The sequence below is a fragment of the Dermacentor albipictus genome, chromosome 1 (assembly GCF_038994185.2).
Source record: "Dermacentor albipictus isolate Rhodes 1998 colony chromosome 1, USDA_Dalb.pri_finalv2, whole genome shotgun sequence".
NCBI classification, from domain to species: domain Eukaryota; kingdom Metazoa; phylum Arthropoda; class Arachnida; order Ixodida; family Ixodidae; genus Dermacentor; species Dermacentor albipictus.
Genome location: NC_091821.1, coordinates 71992522 through 72008213, shown reverse-complemented (window position 1 = coordinate 72008213; position 15692 = coordinate 71992522). Strand labels below are relative to the sequence as shown.

At 50.2% G+C, this 15692-nt stretch overlaps 1 protein-coding gene across 4 annotated transcripts in view; it reads left to right on the top strand.

Annotated features, from left to right (window-relative positions):
• The window catches only part of LOC135903941 (alpha-L-fucosidase-like), a 156067-nt gene that overhangs the window by 94011 nt on the left and 46364 nt on the right, over window positions 1–15692 (top strand). For 3 of the 4 annotated variants that reach the window (XM_065434419.1, XM_065434418.1, XM_065434417.2), the window contains exon 2: window positions 12857–13223. In XM_065434419.1, the coding sequence (XP_065290491.1) occupies window positions 12857–13223 (367 nt within the window). Of the gene's footprint in view, window positions 1–1332; window positions 1654–12856; window positions 13224–15692 lie in introns of those variants that run through there. The other variant, XM_065434416.2, reaches the window with a different exon arrangement.

The following is a 15692-nucleotide window of genomic DNA, read 5'->3' as shown; positions in this document are numbered from 1 at the left end:
CTGGATTTCGAGGTGCGCCATCTTGGCTTGGGCGGTTCCTTGCCGCCAACGTCTTCGGTGGACGAATCGCCTGTTGCCACGAATTTCCTTTTGCGGTTGTCTCCAGGAACGACCTCCTGGATAGCGGAGATCGTCTTCTTCGTCGTCTTGTAAGCGGTGCCTCGGCCCCCTTTTCCTCGCCTGTGGCGAAGCCCTCGCAGGTTCGTCGTCTGTCCTTCCTGGCGACACAACGTCGTCTGATGGCCGGGTCTCTGTCAAAGTTGGTCTTGCTGGCAGTGTGTTGGACCCTCCTGATCGAGAAATGTTCCCTAATAGCCCAGGGGCGGGAGAGCGTAGTTGCTGCAACGGCTAGTCGGTCGGAACGGCGGCCTGCCTGCTCGTTCGCTCCCGCGTGCTACGCGTGCGTGCTTCTTCTTCTTCTTGCTTCAAATTCTGGCCGTGCCCACGAGGAGGCGAGTGGCCATGGTTCTCAGTGAAAACATAGTATGAACTTTTAGCTTTCTGTTTATTCACTGATGTGTACTACCCATATTTAATGAATAGTAAATGTACATTATCTTGTGTTTCCATTTCTTGAATAGTGGTCATGCCAGTTATGACGAAGATGCTATGTTACGAAAATAACAGAATGCAGTGTTAATAATGATTTAGTAGCTTTAGCACACATGTTGCAATTGGAGCTAGTCAGTGCTGGTGGCATGCCCAATAGTAGGAATTCTGAAAATAGCTCCACTTTCGATATGGTAGTCCTCAAAAGTCAGCGGCAAAATACGAATTGTAAGTAGAATACTGATTCACTTCGTCGGAAGCTTGTAGTTGGCCATGCCGAAACTAATGGCTCGAGCACAGCCAGGCTTGACAAACTGAATTATGCCTGTTGAATCGCGTACCTATTATAATTATTAAATTTAATTTTGGAGAACTAGTTCAGTACTGACTTTAATGACAATGCTAGTGCACCTTCTGATTCCCGCCAGTGGCTGTATATTTTAGCTAGCAAAAATGATAAATTTGGAGTCCGATCAGTTCTTTGGTATATCCCAAGACATGCTTCGTTCAAGCAACCGGTATGCAGAAAGACGGGTGAGAACAATTTCATTTATAAGAGCGCGAGTGCATTAACAACGACAGACGTGACGGAGATAAAGCCGGTGGTGCCTATCTCCGTCCTGCTTGTATTTATTTAGTCTTAATGTATTTGATTTTATAGAAATAATAAAAGAGTTTAGTATTATTACTACTATTATTATTATTATCACGAATTTTCCTTTGCGGTTGTCTCCAGGAACGACCTCCTGGATAGCGGAGATCGTCTTCTTCGTCGTCTTGTAAGCGGCGCCCCGACCCCTCTTTTCCTCGCCTTTGGCGAAACCGTCGCAGATTTTTCGTCCGTCCTCCGTGGCGATGCAACATCATCTGATGGCCGGGTCTTTGTCCTAGGTGGTCTTCCTGGCAGTGTGTTGGACCGTCCTGATTGAGAAATGTTCCCTAATAGGCCAGAGGCGGGAGAGCGTTGTGACTGCCACGGCTGGTCGATGGGAACGGCGGCCTGCCTGCTCGTTCGTTTCCACGCTATACTGGTGCCTGCGCTGCCGGTCGGTTCCTCCTTTTCTTTTTCTACGATGGGCGCAGAACACCAAGATTATTCATCAGGCAAGTGCGTTTCTACAAAACTACGCGGGGAAAGTGCGACAGCTTTATTCAATTTACGAGCGGCTCAATAATAATAATGTGGAGCTGACAAGAACTAATAACGAGCTTTATGGTGTGGGTGTTCCACTCTGCGTGCGGCTAGGGCTGAAGGCAAGCTCCGGATCTAGCCCCACGCAGTCGCTTCGTGGTACTCCCAACCCGTAGCGCGGGAATCGCGGCTACGCCGGGTTCGAACGAATAAGGCAACCAGCGGCGTCAACGGTAATAACGTTTATTGCTATTAGCAATAATGAACACTCGCAGAGGGACGTCCTCTCAGTAATAGTAGTAAATAGGCTTGCCTCGTTGTCTGGGTGGGTCAGACAAACGAGGTCACTTACGGGATGCGGCAGGGGTTGTCGTCCAGGCGGTCCAGGTGTCGGCGTCCCAAGAGAGAGTCTCTCCCGGTGGTGCGCTTTTATGCCTTTTTTACCTTTTTGCGAGGGGAAGTCCTCCTCGCCCGCCGGATACGTTTCCCTTTCCCCTGAGCCGCGTAGGGGGAGAGGGGTACGCGCGTCACCAGAGCGACGGAGAAAGGGAGGGTGCGTAGTGCCTCTCTCCCTTGTCTACGCTGGCCCGACCCGTCGCCACGTGCGAACGGGACGCCGCGGCAGGAAATGGAGGCGGGTGCTCCCCACAATGGTCACATCAGTGACGAAGCGTTTGGGGCGGAGTATAAGCAACTGTGAGAGAGTACAAGGAGAAGGCGATCCGCATCCAGCTTAATCCACTTCTAGAGCAAACGCAACTCTCCGAAAACATTTTGTCGCGTATGTATGTTCGCGGCACGCTGCCATGCGTTCGGGGTGTCGCTGTCAGCGTGAACAGAAAGGGCAAAATCATTTTGGCAGTACCGATCCAAGATGAGGCCACACTTACTGAAAAATAGTCATAATTTGGTGCGAACGCTTGCGAAGCATGATAGCGAGGAGGAAAAAAGTTTATTTATAGAAATGAGCTGATGATAGAATTGTCCGAGGTGGGCGGCGTCCCTGTCCAGGGTGCCGTCGGCCTGAGCCGATAGCTTGACCCTGTTCACCAGACTATGCTGGTCTTCAGCGGATCTGGCGTGTCAGCGGGGCCTTCCATAGCAGAACGGTTGGTCCGGTGATGTATGGTGGCGATGGGTTGTGCCCACGCTCCCATACCATGTGGTAGAGGGCATTCGGCGCAGAGAAGAAGGCGCACTTGTAAGCGTAGCTCGTAGGATACATGGCTTGCACCAGGGATGCGTGCGGGAATGTGCCGGTCTGTTTTTTCCGGGAAATCACCGCGTCTTCTCGGGCCAACTTGGGTTGCAGGGGTGGGCAGGTCCTCCTAGCCAGGCTCTAGTGGCTAAGGATGTTGTTGTAGCTTTTCGGCATGCCATTGTGTGGGTGAACCGGGGCTCGTGAACCCGGTGGTATAGCCTGGAGATTGTGATCTCGGGCACCGGCGTGAGCCGCTAGGTTACCCGCCAGGGACTCGTGTGCCGCGGCCAAGGCAATGTATACTTCTTGAAAGTTGTGCAGTTTCTCGAGGAGGCTCAGGACTTGTATGGAAATGCGGCCCTTTTGGAAATTTCTGCATGCTGTTTGTGAGGCCGTGATGACTGTGATGTGATCTTCCTCTCGCTTGCCCGTCGTTGCCTCCAAAGCTATCGCCGTTTCTTCCGCGGAATCGATGTCTGGACTGTTCACAGAGGCCGCTGCTACCTGTTCTCCCTGGCCGTTGATCACGCTAACATCGTCGGCCGCTCTGTTCTTGTACTTTGCAGTGTTGGTGTATCTGACTTCTCTTCTTGGTCCTTCGTAGGCCTGACGTAGAGCTTGTACTCTCGTTTTCCTCCTTTATGTGTTGTATTCCAGGGGCATTTTTCTCGGGATGCTGGGCACCGTGATCTTCTCCCTCAGAGGTAGAGGGGCCCACTATTTTCTGGATTCATACTCGACTGGGTAGCCAAGTCTTCTCAGCATGTCCCTGCCAGTGCTGACGAGCTTCAGTCGCTCTGTTTGACTCGTCTTGTGGTCCTCTACCAGTTGCTCCCAAGTATTGTCAATGTCCGGGCTGAGTAAGTTCTTCGTCGACGTCGTCGGGGGAAACCCCAGTGACAGCTTGTAGGTCTTTCGTATGAGAGTATTCACTTTGTCCCTCTCGCTGTTTTTGTAAATGACACTGCTGATTATGAGGGCTTGTATTAACTTGATCGTCTCCTGCTCCTTCAGGCCGTGCTTTTTGTCACTCACTCTGGTGTCGCTTGCAGCTTTCTAACGGTGGCTACACCGGCACCGTCCTTCTGGAAAGTATAGTGCAGGATTCGGAGTACGCCCACCTTGGGTATGTGAACTCCGTGCAGGGCTAACTAATGTTGGGTTCGGTGCCTCCTGGGGAGGCAGCCCTGTCGTCCTCTTTTTTGAGGGTTAGGAGCTCCAAGTTTTCCGGGGCGTTTGAGAGACCGCAGCGGTGTAGATAACACTCGGTCCTGTCAATATGACTTCCTGCAAGGCGTCTTGTTTTTCGCCCGCCGACCCTGTGGACGTCCACAAGGTCAGGTTGTCCGCGTATGTTGCGTGACGGACACCCCGGATGTTCTGCAAGAGGTTCAGCAGTTCCCTCATCGCTATATTGAACAGCAACGGGGAGATCACCGACCCCTGGAGGGTTCCTTTCTGCGGTATTTGGATATTGTCGGTCCTGAGGTTCCCCAGGCTTATGGTCGCCGTTCGACCAGTCAGGAAGTCCCGGATGTAGCTGCGCGTCCGCCGTTCGCGGTTGGTATGTTCTAGGCTGTTGACCACTGCTTTGTTGGAGGTGTTGTCGAATACCCCTTTCATGTCGAGTGCCAGGATGGCACTCTTGTTGCATGCTCTGACGCCGTTGATAACTTCCTCTTTCGGCTGAAGTAGAATGTCCTGGGTGGAGAGGTTAAGCCAACCAAACATAGTTTTCGGCTTGGGCTCGCCTTCTTCCAAGTAGGGCGACAGTCGATTGTGGGCCATGTGCTCGAATGTTTCCCCGCGCACGACGTGAGGGAGATCGGGCGCAAGTTCTGTACCTTGATGGGCTTGTCAAGTTTCGGCTTCATCGTTTCGTCCGCGTGCTTCCAGGAAGCCGGTATACTGCCGGTCTATACTTCCGCTCGGCCAGCGTGTGAGTGAGAGCCGCTCGTATTGGGCGGTGACGGTAGTTTCGATCAGTTCACTCACCGTAAGCTTGTGAATAGCTTGGACATTGCAAGCCCCATGTCTGTCTTATATGCTTTGCGAAGTGACGCCTCTAGCCGTTCGCTTTCGGAGCAGGTGAGACGTAGGCAAGGTGCAGAAGGTGATACGGGAGCAGATGAAGGCTTGAACGAGGCGCAAGAGGTTGGACTCTCGCATACCTCGGTGCTTGTTGGAGACTCACTTGAGTAGGTGTCCAATCTGTACCGCCGACTGGTCGATGCGCTGGAGCGACATATCTTTACTGGCGTATGCCTGTAGGTGTAGGCCCATAATCCTGATGTGATCTTTACGAGGGATAGGGTTGCCTTGCACCTGGAAGTTGATTACAGGAAGTACGTTTGGTGGGCGTCGTCCTGGGGACGGGATGATGATGTAGTCTGACATACTCGCCGAGCAGCTGAGGCCAACTGTATCGAGATATTCTGCAACCCGATTGATGGCGGTCTGTAGAGTCTCTTCGATCTGGCCTTCACTGCCTTGTGTGATCCAAAGAGTGAGGTAGCATAAAGACTGTGGCGTAGGTGGGGGATGTCAGCCAGAAGCTTGGGCAGGCCTAGCAGTGCAACGTTGAAGAGCAGCGGCAAGAGCATGGAGCCTTGCGGCGTGCAGCAGTTTCCAGGAGAGATGGTGGAGGGATGTCCCGTGCCGGCGCTGAGTTGTATTTTGCGGTCGGTGAGGAAATCTCGGACGTACGCATACGTGCGATGTCCGACGCTGAGAGCCTGGAGTTGTTGAAGAATCGCTTCATGAAGGTTGTGTTCGAAGGCCTTAGCAACATCGAGGCCGACGATGACCTTCGTCTATAGTGTGCGACGCATGACGACCTGGTGATGGACAAGAAGCATAATGTCCGGGGCTGTTAAGTGAGGGCGGAAGCCGAACACCGTGTCTGGTAGGAGGTGGTTGTCTTCGAAGTAGCGAAGGAGTCTGGTCTGGATAACGTGTTCCATTAACTTCCCAACGCAGGACGTAATATAGATGGGATGGAGGTTGACCAAGGTGGCCACTTTTCCCGGCTTGGGTGTGAAGACTAGCATGGCGCACTTCCATTCCTGCGGGATGGTACCGCTAGCCCAACGCTCTTGAAGGTAGTCAGTGGGGGCGTGCATAGAGGCGCCGTCTCTATTCCTAAGCATCGGGTTAGAAATGCGGTTGGAGGCGGTCGCCTAGTTGGTCTTGAGGCGATTTAGTTCTGCACGGAACTCCGCTAAAGTGATAGAAGAGTCTAGACCAGGGTTGGCCAAGCCCTGATAAAGGGGGGGGGGGCGGGGAGGCTGGTTGCCGGTTTGGGGCGTATGTAGGTGTCAGTGAGGTCTTATTTGAGCTCATCTGGCGTGCCAGGATACTGGTGCAAGATTCGCTCAAGCTTTTCGCGTGTTCGGAGCTTGCCTCCAGCCGGGTCCAGTAGATGTCCGAGAAGGTCTCACGTGTTACGAACGTTAGGAGTCTTGTTCATGTGGTCACAAATGTGCCAGCTCTGGCAGGTTAGTTCGATTGCATTGTTCTCGATGTTTGTGTTAGGGCGGGTCACTCTGCGCGGCTGTTGCTATATCGGCGCGAATGTTGAAATCGGCAGAGAATGATAGTTGGAGCACCTTATCAGTCGGCACTCTGATCTTTCTTACTTCGAGGCCCAAGCACTGCTTGCATTAAACGGGGCGTATGTGCGTGCGCTCTTGGCTTTGCAAAAATGCTGATAAATACCTCTTGCAATCTACTTACAGCAGTGAACATGTAAACAGAGGACGTGTGAGGATATTTGTTGCTGCGCTGGAAACTACAAATGAATGCGATGTCAAGTTCTTGCGTGCGTTTCGTTTATTGTACAATGGCAGTATTATGATTGACCCACACTTATCACCTGCCTCTGTGTGTGGCCTGGCAGCTTTCCCGTTTGCTGCTTACACGGCACGCGCCTGTAATAGATTGCTCTCCAGGTTGATACAGGTTGCCATATGGCTGCTCTCCATGGCTTTTCTCGCCGTTGTTAAACGCCCCCGTTTCTCCGGCGACCGTTGAACCCCTTGCTCTCAATCTCGGTTTGTTAGCCGGGCCTCACTTGCTATCACTGCTTGGAACCTGTGCAAAGTGCCTCCTCCATAAGGTCGCCGCGCTGCGATATTATGCAATTACGCGTATTCTCTAGCGGGGCGCGACCCCGCAATGAGAGGGTTTCCCATGGTACGCCGCCTCCAAAGCCGTATCTCTGCAAAAAAAGCAGAACTCACTCAGACGCACTGGTAAATATATCTTTAGGTTAGGCCTCGCTAAGGTTCACAAGAGTCATTCAACCGGGTTCACTCGGACTCATGCAGACTCACCATGAGCAGTACCAACCAGGCTAACGCGACTAATACGTCCGAAAGTCTGACTCTGGCATTCTCAATCAGACCCACGGGCTCACGGACCCGTGCACACTCAGGCTGGCTCATATTCGCGACGAAATTACAGATGCCCCCTTGCTCACAGAATCGTGCAGCTCAGACTTACCCGCAGTAATGAAATCACCTACTCACCTACAGCAGTTTTGCAGACTCAGGATCCAGTGACTCAGATCGACAGGCTCATAGGTCATAACTCATCCCGTCTCGTTATCCGTAACTCAAGGTGAGAGCGATTTCTCTCAGATCTATGTGCAATATCGTAACCACGTCGCGCAGTGTAAAAACAAATATACCGATCTAGCGTTTCTTGCACACAGAAAGATCAGGAATTAGTGAACAAAAATTCAGTACTGGGTTTCTGGATGTTTTTATAGCATTCAGCATCATAAATCAACACATTCTTGTCAGGTTACATCATTGTAACATTCGTGGAAAATGTTTGTCGTTGCTCTCTTGCCATCCTCAGCAGGGCTTTCAATTTGTAGTCGGACTCTAGCTTGAGGAACCTTATCCGACATCCGGGAAGGAAAATATGGTGTGAAAAAGTCTGTATATAGAGAAATTGTTTGTATGAATGTGTCTAAGGAATACGGCGAATAAAGTTAGTATAGTTGCCGCTTGTACTGTCCCCAAATGTTAATTCGTCCGCGTTTCTTCGTGTCATATTCCTTGTTCCACTTTGCAGACATCTTGGGGCACTTATCGTGCATGACGCCTGTTACAAGTAACGTTCGAGAAGGAGGCTTACTAGGTTTATTCGAGTTTCTTTCAGGAGATTAAGGAAAATTTTAATATCAATTATTCCGCTAAATACATCATCTACGCCCACGACACTAGTTCGTGTTCTTTCTTTTGGTCACGCATATGTGCTCACTATTCTAATTGGTGAAATCACGCACTAGCCTACATTCACATTTGGGTACTCATTAAGAAATGTAAAAAAAAACGAAATAAGTTCTGTTTCACACATGCAATAAAACTATTGAATATCCCGTTCTTGAGGTTATATAGAAGGTATCGGATTCGCGCAGTCCTTTCGGGAAAAAAAAACAGCATGTACGAGATCAGGGGTGAACACAAACTGAGTAATAATGTAGTTTAGGAAGTACACTGACTTCTTTTGCCTCGCTTCATTTGAGCTTGTTTACATTGCATGTTAGTCGTTCTAACGTATACCTTCTTTGATGGATTATTGTCGTTAGACAGGGTGTTCCAACTATCACGCACCAAACTTTAAAAATATGCAAATGATATGTAGCTGGACAGCGCCAAGGTAATGTTGTTTGCCGTCGCTTGCAGGTACTCAGATTATTTGTTGCATTCCGCCTAATTACATAATTAGTCTTCATTAATGAATTAGCTTCTCAACTATTATAATTAGATGAAAAGTGTCAATGAGAAAATTGTAGAGCAACATGAAAAACTCCCGATGCAGGTTCCTTTTGCTCAATACGTGCTACATAAAAGTGTATTTCAGAGCGTGAAGGAATCCTGCGAATACAAGCAAAATTGCCGCGCCACTGGCCACTCGAAGCACTTCGCGTGTATTCGCGGGCTGCTTTCAGGCTCGGAAAAACACTTTTATGTAGCACGTATTGAGCAACAGAAAGCTGTCTCGGGAGTTTTTCATGTTGCTCTACAGTTTTTTCTTTGACACTTTTAATCTAATTATAATATCTTAGAAGCTGATTAATTAATGCAGACTAATGTAATTAGGGGTAATACAAAAAATAATCTCAGTGTATCCAAGCGACTTCAAACAACATTACCTTGGTTCTGTCTAGCTACGTGGCATTTGCATATTTTAAAATCTTGGTGCAGGTTAGTTGGGACACTCTGTATATGCTGCTATGTATAATTTGTACATACGCCATTGCTCGTTTCCTAGTATTTATATATTCAAGATACTTTTTAATGCGATTAGCATTCTTAGGATACTTCATGCACTTTCCGCTGTCTATGTCTCTAACCGTTTTCCCGCCAAGTTGGGTCACTGGGTGGGCAGCCCATGGTCTAATGGGTAGAGCATTGGGCTGCTATGCTGAGGGAAGCGGGTTCCTAACCAACCGTCGGACCAGTTACGGCCACTGGGTACGTGACACCCGCCGCTATTCAATGAACCTCTTTCACCGCAACTTGGGTAACTGCTGCTTCTGTCGGCGAGAAGCAGCAGGAGCTCGAAGAGGCAGATGACTGTCGACATTAATGCGACTAAGACTACATATCAGACTCGTTTGCTGTACCCCAGAAGTAATCTGCGAGATTATATTCAGCTGTATGAAGTGTACATAAGCCACAAGGGCAGGTTGCACCAACCGCCGCCTCGTCGACGAAACGAATCGACTTACGAGGCGCAGCTGCACAAGACCACGAGGCGGAGCCACGGGTTTGTGGACAAGCGCAAATTTAAGAAGCATGTCAGTCCTGACGTCACCAATTTGCAATCGCTCTATGCGCACGTCAGGATCCTCGAGGGAGACTTGGTCATTTCCAGGACGAGCGTCATCGCCCTCTCAAACGATTATCACGCTCACACGCATTGTACCCCAATTCTGTCTCTGTCTCGTTAGTTCCATCATCATAGGAATCCCGTTTGCGTATCACAAAATATACGCGGTTCGTAAGAATGGTAATCGCATTAATATCGCCAATAGATGGCTGCGATGCCAATTTTTAATGCGTTAGCATTCTTAGGGTACTTCTCGCACTTTTCGGGGGCGAAGTATCTATCTATCTATCTATCTATCTATCTATCTATCTATCTATCTATCTATCTATCTATCTATCTATCTATCTATCTATCTATCTATCTATCTATCTATTTTCCTGCCTACCTGGATCACTGGGTAGTCCGTGGTGGAACGGGTAGCGCATCGGGCTGCTGTGCTGAGAGAACAGGGTTCGAAACCAACCGTCGGAACAGGTCCCGGGTCACCGGGTATGTGACAATGTGTTCACATGTGCCGCTCTTCAACGAAGCTCTTTCACGCCAACATGGGTCCGTATAAATGCAGGACTGGGTAAGTGCCGCTGTTCGAAGAAACTCTGACACAGACTTGAGTACTGGAAATGTTCCACTCGCTCTGCGTTGGTTTTAGTGAACCTCTTTGATGCCAACTTTGGTCACGTGGTGTGTGCCAGTAGGCGTGTGCCGCTTTTCAATGAGCGTCTTTGATGTCAACTTGGGCAACTAGGCATGTGTCACTGAAATGTGCCGCTCTGCAATAGCGAAAAAGATCCCTTAAATTTATGCGATGCTGAGCGGTATCGAACCCACGTAACACGAGTTCCACAAGGACCGCAACCGGAAGCATCAGCAGGCTGCGCCGCAAATACACTGGGTATGTGCCGCTCTTCAACGAACTTCTCGCCAACTTGTCACTGAGTGTGCAGTGTTAGGATCGGCCTGCAGGGCTACTGCTCTGCAAAACTATCTCAGCCCGCTGCAGGTGCTTCGATCAATCCGCGGTGGTGGCGCCCTTCAGAAAACCAGCGATAACGACAGCGCTAACCGACCATGAACTACCTTTGGAGAACTTGACTATGGCGGCGTTAATCCTCCATGCGCCTCGTTCGGGGAATCGGCGACTACAGGAGAAAGGCAGCTCTGGAATCTAGAGGCGCCAGACAAGGGACAACCGGCGGCCACGCGGCGGGGGTCAGCTCGGGGAACCAACGCGCCTTTCAAGACTGAAGATAATGGGCAAGCGGCGGGTCGACTGCGTTGACGTGTAAACCCCCTCAACCCTTCCCTCAAAAGGGGGCCGGCTGCGATGACGTCGAACGTTTTTGCCTCACGTAGGGATCTAGGGAACACGAAGTGCTTATAAGTGGCTGTTGTCGGCTGCTAGGTGTGCTCGTCATCGTGCTCGTGTTCGTACTCGTGAGCTGTGTGCTCGTATGCTGTATGCTTCGTTTTGCGGGCTTTATTTTAGAGTCACGCTGGACTGTGTAAATGTATCACTTGTTTAAAATGTAAATACTGTAAATAAATCCTGTTCGCGTAAGTTCCGACGAAGAGTCAAGGTCCTCCCTACAGCTACGACCGCCAACTCTTACAGCAGCGAGCGAGGCAACAATTCTCAGCGTTTGCCGGCACTGGCGCGCCACGCTTCTCTTCTCAGAGCCCACGCGCAGGCTTCTCGGCAGTGCCACTAGATAGCGCAGCGTGTCCAGAAAAAAGTGCGAGAGAGAAGCCCGGTTGCCGCATGACGAGTTTCTGAGCACTCGCACGCACCGGCGCGCCACGCGTTTCGGAGGCCAAGCGCAGGCGTCGCAGTGGCGGCGGCGCTAGATGGCGCCGAGTGTTCTCAGGGAACCGCGAAAGAGGGATCCCGCTGCAGTACACAGCTCATTCATAACTCGTTTGGATGGCGGCAATAAGTTGTGCGTCCATATTGATTCAATGCGAAACACATTACCGTCGACAGTCATCGTGAGATTGGTTCTGCCGAATGTTCTTTTTATGCGAAGCATATTACTAGAGCTCAACCCAGCTCCTCAGGCGCGGCGGTGTCGCCTTCAATGACCTTTGACCCCATGCCGTACCACGTGACACCGTGACGTCACGACAGAGGAGAAACGGGGCTCCAACTCGCGCCGTCGCGGCGGTATATAAGCAGCTGCGCTTGTTTCTAGGTGGCTTTGGCTCAACTCTTGCAAGATGGGCTGGGTGGGAATCGAACCAGGGTCTCCGAAGTGTGAGACGGAGACGCTACCACTGAGCCACTAGTACGATGCTTCAAAGCGGTACAAAAGCGCCTCTAGTGAATGCGGTGTTGCCTTAGAAACGAGCTGTTTCTAAGGCTCAGGCGTGCGTCGCTTGCTCAGGCGCACATTTCGTTGCCGCGCCGAACGCTGCGTTGCTCGACGCTCACCGCGTCCGATGCGGGGCGCGTAGTCGCTGCGCCGTAGCCCATTGTCTTACACCCCTTGGCGGGTCGACGGGAACGCTGTCGCGTTCCACTCTTGAAGGCGAAGCAGAGTAACGCATGAGTTGTTTCTTCGTCTAGACGAACCAAATATAGCCAAGCAACAGCAGTTCACCAGGCTAAACAGTGGTTCAACAACTAAAATAAAGGCTAGTATGCTTCGCATCCTGGGCTTAACCTTAGCTAAGCCACAGCCATTTTTTTTATATATTGTAGTAGTTTGATTTCTTGCTATGCTTAAACCGGTACTTTTCATGGTCTTGCAAAACCTGCTTTATATTTCTGCGGTATCCTAGATTGCAAAAACCCCGGTATAGCTAATCAGAATAAGTAAATAAATGAATAAATAAACACGGTACGACAGAACCAACCCACCTACTGAGTCCGGCTGCGGCCTCTGATTTGCGAATCTGTTTGTATTGTCAAAAAAAAAGAAAAAAGTGTTTCGTTACCCAAAGAGCTGGCCTTACTAGACAGAGGATAATACATGGAGAAGGCGCCGGCCAGTAAGGACACGTCTCACGAGGTTTGTGAGTCTGGCCTTGTCACTTTGTAGGTGTTTTATGCTCGTCTGAATTTCTCTGGAGTAGCAAGCGAATGAGCCTTGCGATATGTGTTTTCCCTTTCATGTCGCATGTCCACACAGTGCAGCGCTGGCTTGTGCCCCTGGCCGCAGTTCTCGGTTGCGCCGCGCTGCCTCCCGGTGCTGAGGCCATCGGGCCTTACGTGCCAACCTGGGACTCGCTGGACAGTCGGCCGTTGCCCGCGTGGTTCGACAAAGCCAAAGTGGGCATCTTCCTGCACTGGGGCATCTTCGCGGTGCCCAGTTACACGTCCGAGTGGTTTTGGTGGTACTGGCAGGGCTGGGGCGATCCGCGGAACCCACAGCCTGCCAAGTTCATGGCCAAAAACTACCCGCCGGACTTCACCTACCCGGCCTTTGCGAAGGACTTCACGTGCGAATTCTTTGACCCGGACGAGTGGGCACGCATCTTCCAAGAATCTGGCGCGCGGTGAGGCGGATCGTTTTTTTAAAATTTTGGCTTTACTTATTTATTTGAAATACTCTCAATTCCTATCAGTTGGCGTGACAGAGAGGAATGGGTGCAGCTGATGCGGTGATATGCAATGTTAGGCACCAAAGTCACTAGAGTAGCCTTCTGCGGTGTATGCAGACGTTTTCGATGTGTTAGCTTTTGTTCTTTTTATTTGTTAATTAGTCATTTGTTCTTTTGTCTCGGAGCGGTGTTTCGCGACGCGCCGTGCTGTCATGATGGGTCGCGCTTGCATCTACATTGGGAATTTCTTTGGCTATGCGAAAAGTTAGCTAAGGTTGTGACGGTGTGATGACCTTTTCAAACGTTCTAACGCGATTCCATTACCCTGAACGGTACACGGAGGTAATGTTCCGGAACAGCACGTCGTGTCCTGCCAAAACTATGTTACAACAGGCTTGTGAGCTCAGACGTATTACTTGACATTTCGGTGGCTGTATTCGTTGGTGGCTTCATTGGGGGTCAAGGAGAAGTAATACTCAACACTCACGTAGCCCACCTCACGCGAACGTGACTCTCGTTCCGGTCGGTATCGGCGAGGCGGGTGTTGGCGGCAGGTTATTTTGTGTGCACTGTTACGGTGTAGAATAGTTAGTACGTTCTTCTTCTCCCAGTAGCGATATGCACTGTGGCACAAAAGCGCTCCGTGACAATAGCCTATCCGCCCACAGGGGAAGCCGCATGTGTTTTTACCGAAGTGAGAACGAATATCAGTGCAGATATGGTGATACATTGCCTTGTTCCCTACAAGGTAATCCTCCTGAACGGTGGGTATAGGTGTGCATGTCCGATGAATGAATGAATTCTGGGGTTTTACGCACCAAAACCACGATTTGATAATGAGGCATGCCGTGGTAGGGGACTCCGGATAAATTTTGACAACCAGATGATCTTTAACGTGCCCCAAATGCACGGTACACAGGCGCGTTTACATTTCGCCTCCATCTAAGTGCGGCCGCCGAGACCAGGATTCGATCCCGCGACTTTGTGCTTAGCAGCGAGACACCATAGCCGCTAAGCCCCCGCGGCGGGTGTGCATGTTCGATGTAATGAAATATTGAAACATTTACATGCGACTTAACAGTAATGTAACAATGTCTGCACAATTTAAGCTTCTTGCATTCAAAGCACGAGACTACACTTCAAGCACTTTACCGCGCTCCGTAACTCTGGCTGCGCTGAGTTAACTTGGTGAAATGTAGTGTTTCACATTAAACGCAGAACGAGGTCTATCAGGTTGCCGTGAAGCACCGGTTTACACCTTCTCGGTGATAATGGCGATGTAGCTCAGGTGGTGGTGTTGATGATGTTTCTACCGGCGGGGTTAGCCTGGCAGACCTGGCCGGCAATTTCTCCGCCTGAGTGTCTCTTTCCAAGCCATATATGTCATCATGGGTCAGTCAGGACTGTTTGTGGTAGAAATGTTAGAAGAATGCTCTACGCTTCCTTGCGCATTATGTGTAGTTCTTCCGGGAAGGCTGTTCTACACGCTCGTAAGGAAACCCACTTCTTCTGAAATGCGGACTCCCGCGAAATATAAAAAAAAAACCACCACGTGACATGCCCGCTTGCGCGTCGTGATTGCTTTGTTCCTAACCCTTCCGCGCACAAACGAACAGCATTTAGCCGAGTGCGCTGCCGCTGCGTCTGCTAATCGCTATTATGAACCGCCGCGAGGGAAACACACAGCTGGCGTAAATAGCACAGTCAACGCCTTCGTCACTGCCCTGAGATCCCCCCAACGCTATTCACAGCGTGTTTAAGGAGGTAGTCAGAGACCTGGATTAGGAAGAATTGGGGATAAGCGTTAATGGAGAATACCTTAGTAACTTGCGATTCGCTGGTGATATTACCTTGCTTAGTAACTCAGGGGGCCAATTGCGATGCATGCTCACTGACCTGGACATGCAAAGCAGAAGGGTTGGTCTAAAAATTAATCTGCAGAAAACTAAAGTGATGTTTAATTAACAGTCTCGGAAGAGGACAGCAGTTTACGATAGGTAGCGAGGCACTGGAAGTAGTAAGGGAAAACATCTACTTAGGGCAGATAGTGACCGCGGATCCGGATCATGAGACTGAAATAATCAGAATAAGAATGGTCTGGAGTGCGTTTGGCAGGCATTCCCACATCGTGAACAGCAGGTTGCCATTATCCCTGAAGAGAAAAGTGCATCACAGCTGTGTCTTGCCAGTACTCACCTACGGGGCAGAAACCTGGCGGCTTACGAAAAGGGTTCTACATAAATTGAGGACGATGCAACGAGGTATGGAAAGAAGAATGATGAGTGTAACTAAAATTAAATTATGGGGTTTTACGTGCCAAAACCACTTTCTGATTATGAGGCACGCCGTAGTGGAGGACTCCGGAAATTTCGACCACCTGGGGATCTTTAACGTGCACCTAAATCTAAGTACACGGGTGTTTTC